General features: G+C 28.3%; 1 protein-coding gene across 1 annotated transcript in view; it reads right to left on the minus strand.

Moving 5' to 3' along the window:
• Nucleotides 1-2,125: 2,125 nt before the first annotated feature.
• The window catches only part of LOC108760607 (leucine-rich repeat-containing protein 15), a 4,003-nt gene continuing 472 nt past the window's right edge, over nt 2,126-5,656 (minus strand). The window contains exons 2-3 of the mRNA XM_018506649.1: nt 4,179-4,897; nt 2,126-3,000 (exon numbers count right to left, since the gene is read on the minus strand). Coding sequence (XP_018362151.1) covers nt 2,187-3,000; nt 4,179-4,897 — 1,533 coding nt within the window. The 3' untranslated portion in view covers nt 2,126-2,186. The remainder of the gene's footprint in view (nt 3,001-4,178; nt 4,898-5,656) is intronic.

The raw sequence follows: 5,656 nt of genomic DNA on the forward strand, positions 1-5,656 counted from the left end.
AACGATTGGAATGGATTAACAGATGGTATGAAATGTAATGATGGACTGTAAATATTAATTAAAAACTAAAGATTAAATACACGAAAGTTATGTCACAAATAGATTTAAAATGTAAAAAGTAACTTAAATTAGTTAACTAAAAAAAACTACGTTACCGTTATATTCGAAGAAAAGAAATGCCGTTATTAAAAAGAAATAACTGTAAAACGGTATTACTTTTTATTTCTAGCTCTATAGGATTATATAAACATAATTTATATATAATTTAAATGCGACGGAAGACAGACGTTTTTGATTATACTTTTGCACGACATGAAATGCATTTAATCTTGTAGGATGGCTTCGCAATGCGGAATGGGAAAAAAAATGAACTAGAAGATTTTACCATCTTCATGAAAATCGTAGAGACTTCTGGAATTTTGATATGCACGAGCTTAAATATTACGCTCGTTTCATGCACCATATTTGCATTTATTCTGCGACGTCGCTATCGTTAATTCATGCTGCGAAATAATAAAAATTTTTTTAATTGCAAATCCATCACATTAACAAATTTTTAAAACACTGGCGAAAGATGTTATTGTTTCATTATTTTACAAATATGAACTATCGGTTTTAGAATAATTTTTTGTTAGTCTTTAAAAAAATATGAACAACTTTTCATGAGTATAAATTAAATGTTCAATGAATGAATTAAAAAAATAGTTAAAGGACAGTTAAATTAGTCTATGTGTTAATATTAACAGGATATACAAGAATATTTACGTGAATATAATTTTACATCCACTAATTACATATACTAATATATATAAGTTCATTATGAAATGTTTTTATTTTAAAAATCATACAAGCAAAGAACATATAATTACGCACGCATTTATTATAAATTATCTTATTCGTATAACAAATCAAACTAACCAAGACTCCTTATAAATCAAAGAATTGAAAAGGGCTCTAGGAGTCAGGCGCAGAAGACGCCGCGCAAACAACACACTTATGAAGCTTGAAACTTCTTTATTTAACAAACGCGCTTACATGTTTCGACTCATTTTTTTAGCCTTCCTCAGAACAAACACAAATATATAAAGTAAAAGTTATCCTGTCATGGTGAGCCTACATCAAGAATTTCAATGCCAGAATTAAACAAAAAGACAGAAAAGGAAAACGAAAAAGAAGGGAAATATTAAAAATGTCGAATTAAAGAATATAGAAACTAATTTATCAAACAACTTTAATAATATAATTAATTATCCCGAAAATAGGGACGCTCACCACGATTACAAAGTACCGTATCGCAAACATTATCATGAATAATTCAAAAATGAGTCAAAACATGTAAGCGCGTTTGTTAAATAAAAAAGTTTCAAGCTTCATAAGTGTGTTGTTTGCGCGGCGTCTTCTGCGCCTCTGACTCCTAGAGCCCGTATTTTTTCCAATTCTTAAATTATCTTATCTTATAGAGCAATACATAATGATGCATAAAATGATCAAGCGTATAATAAAGTATTAGCGAAGTACAATAACAATATAATGAATTCGAATAATGTACTTTGCTTTAAGTACGTAATTCATTAAGCATATGAAGCACTACAAAGCGGTAATGATTATTATTTGATTTCTATTTGTAAAACTAATTGTAAATTACGAAATTAAGATTTAATTATTTGTATGGTAAATTATTTGTGATAAAAACAAAATTATTTGCAAATTTATGTAAGTTCTTGCTAAATGAGTTACATAATAAAAGGTGATTTCATCAAAGATATTTATTAGCGAAATTAAAACTGAAGTATAATACTTATTTCATTATTAAGCAAGGTTTGTTTGAAATATTTTAAAACTATTAAAACCGATATTTTTAATAAAGATACAAATTATTTTTCTAAAATTCTTTTTAAAAGAATATTTTTCTAAGTCGTAAACAATTTTTTGTTAGTTACTTTTTATTTAATTAAATGTAAATTTAAATATTGAATTTTTGTTTTCATTTACTTTTTATATTCATATAATAATATAAAATTTGTTTGAAACACTTTTTTAAAATAAAACAATAAAACTTAAGTTACTGTAAGAAAAATTTACCATAAATATACTTCCATCAAGATGGTCTATTTCATTTGTCGTATAAAATCTTTTTGAGAACAAGATATATTTAAAAGATATAATTAAAAATTTCAAGACATTTTTTATTCCCAAGAGTCATTACCATTATCATCGTTTCCATTCTTATTCTCATAATCATCATTCTTATTATCCTCATCGTCCTCATTCTCGCATGTACACTGTTCGCATTGATATTCAACACCCATATTTTTTAAATGTATTCTTACATGTCCTGGAAGTAAATTAAAAGATCCTGCCGTCAATACTGGCATGGGATTTTCATCAAGATAAATGTTTCTTAGCTCCTTAATATTAATCAACGATATGCTGTCCAACTCAGTGAAGTTATTTCGTTCAAGATGCAACTCTTGGATGTACCACGAATATACCCAATGTGCCGGAAGTTGCTTGAGGCGATTTCCAGAAAGGTCCAGATACTTCAAACTTTGGAGACTGCGGAAAGCTCGGGTTTCAATAGTGGTTATAACATTGTTTGACAGATGTAAATACTCGAGAGTCCTCAAATTAATGCAGAAAGTGCCAGAGAATACTGCGCTGATGCGATTTCCAGACAGATCCAGATTCCTTAGGTGCATGATTGAGCAGACATCCGGTACGGTAACAAGGATGTTATCAGCTAAAGAAAGATTACTTATCATCATAGTTTTATTGAACGTGCCTTTAGTTATATCAGCGATCTTGTTGCCTGATAGATCTAGCTTTAACAGGCGACTCGTGTCACTAAAAGCATCGGATGATATCTCTGAGATCAGATTTCTGGCTAAAGACAGAAATTGCATTTCAGCAGCATCTTTCAAGGATATGGATTTATCTTCGCATTTCTCAAAACACACTTGAGTAATGACGTTGTCGTCCATACTGAGTTTTTGTAAATGCCTAAAATTAATAGTTGAGATTAAAGAAGAAGAAATAAATAACATCAATAATAACAGCAATAATTATATTGATAATTAATGATAACTGATAACAATAATAATAATAAAAAATTAACAGCAATAGCAATGACAACTCTGGTGAAAATAATACTTATAGTATTACAAATAATATCCCCAGATAACAACGTGTCTGTCTTGTTGCTGGCATGTTGCTTGCTAAATATACATTGCTAAGCATGTGTTACTACCAGAATTGCAGCAACTGAGTCCTTATTTATTGGCAACTTGATGTCTTCACGATATGATAACTTTGAGTAGCAACTTGCCAGCAGTTTGCCAACTTTAAAATCGTCATCATCAAAATTCTATGCTACTGCCATCATGTTGCCATCATAATATGCAGCATCATACAATGCTGTCATATTACCGACAACACAAGATAACATTGATGCAGCTATCTTGCTGTTAAACTGCTAGCAATACATATACACATTGTTGCGTGCATGTTCCTACAATGTTGGTATATTCGAAATCGTTGAAGACAAATCTATGGCGAGTTGCCAGCATCATAAGCAATCAGATTTATGCGATTTTTCTGAGACACATTTTGCTATCTGAGGATCATAATATTTCATAATATTACTTATTTATTGTACTTCTTGAACTTCTTCAAATTTTAGTTATCTTCAGAAATTATAGAATAAGAAATTTTATGTATAAAAAAAATAATCTTTTCAATGTAAAAAAAATGTAAACTCTCAAAACTTCTGAAAAGTATTCCAATTTATAATATAAAAGTATTAAATTAATATAATAGATATATTAATGTACGTAATATTTTTAGTAATATAAGGTAGAGCACTTTTTAGAAATGTTGAGGAAATCTACATATTAAAAAACCTGAGAAATTTTCTATAAAAGATATAAAATTATATAAAAATTCTGAAAAATTATATAAAGAATTCCAAGAAAAATTTCTCCAGAGAAAAATAACAACTTAAAATTAATAACTGCACTAGAATAATGACAATAATGTTAATGATACTAATAATAGCAATAATATATAAAATGGTAGAAATATCAATTACTGTCTATTTAAAATTCAATTTTTTAGATTCTTTGATAAGCAAGAAAAATATTAATTAAATAAGGAAACAATTTAATAAATATTAATAGTACCTCAATTTGCCTTGTTTGACTCGATCGATAACATTTTTGTTTAGATAAAGATGAGTCAATGTTGCCGGAATATTGTCGAAGACGGCATCACTAGAACTAATATTGTTATTGTCCAGGTATAAGTGAGTCAAGATAGGTGTTGTCATATAAAAATAAATTTGAAAATTCCGTAATTGACTGTTGCGCAGGTGCAGATGTTTCAAGTTCTGAAAAATCTCATATTCCTTCAAGGCTTCTGTAACAGGATCATGAGAATCTCGATTGTTGTCGATAATCAATGTCTGCAGATTGGCGCTTCTTGGCAACAATAATAGCTTCTCTTTCGAAATGTTATTCCCAGAAAGATCCAAATATTTCAAGTTCTGCATCTTGCGGAAGGCAAATGGCGAGATATCATTTATGTTATTGTTATCAAGGCTAAGGCTAACAACATCATTGCTATGAATAAAGTCTCGGCCGATTTTTTGAAGACCGACATTAGAAAAACTGAAGACATGACTATGAGGAGGGCACGAATTTGAGGGGAATGTTGAGATAGTGGAAACAGTTGTTTTTATGGGTATTGGTGTTCGTAAATCTGTCACAACAGGCCGATTTGTTATTGTCCAAACATTAGGCTTGAAATCCCAAGGAGGAATCTGATTTTTGTCATGTTGAGTCTTTGCTAGATACACAATGGTCAAAATGAAAAAAATCGTGAATTTGTGGCCTAGCATCATCTAAAAAAGAAAACACGAACAGACAAATTAATACGTAACGATAGTAAAAAAAATGAAGAGTAAAAGAGTAAAAAACGCAAGATAAATATGGATAATCATTATTGACAACCAATATAATAATATAAAATAAGACGAGCGAAAACAAAAAACGTTATAAAAAATTAAATAAAATTTAATATATATCCAATACGGTAAAATTAGCAAATACGTCGCTAATTTTGATGTGTTACACATATTAAATTTTATTTAATTTTTTATAACATTCTTGTTCATCTTCGATTTTTATATTATTATTTTTATTAAAAAAATACTAATTTAATATATTTTTATAGAGTAATAATAAAATTAGTTGATTAATAATATAAATTAATGTAAAAATATAACAAATAAAGTAATAATAAATTAATGTAGAGAAAAGTCGCCGATACTGACATAGATCTCCTAAAGTGACACCCCCTTATTTCCCAGAAATTAACTATTGCACTTTATTAATACTAATAAAATCATGATCTGTTTAGCTAATTAAAGAAGTACAAACTTATAATTCATATATTTGTAGCTTATTTCTACACCAAATCAGTTAAAAACTAATTCTATGAATCCGAGAAGAAAATTCTTAGAAGAAAGTTCTTTTGCAAATTGCGTAATATTATCAATAATACAATCACTATTAAAATAATAGTGACTGTATTATTGATAATATTATGTCATTTTAAATGTTTATAGTTTCATAAATTAGTTTTCTTTACAGAATAGAAT

This window comes from Trachymyrmex cornetzi, unplaced genomic scaffold (genome assembly GCF_001594075.2).
Source record: "Trachymyrmex cornetzi isolate Tcor2-1 unplaced genomic scaffold, Tcor1.1 scaffold229, whole genome shotgun sequence".
In the NCBI taxonomy this organism is placed as follows: domain Eukaryota; kingdom Metazoa; phylum Arthropoda; class Insecta; order Hymenoptera; family Formicidae; genus Trachymyrmex; species Trachymyrmex cornetzi.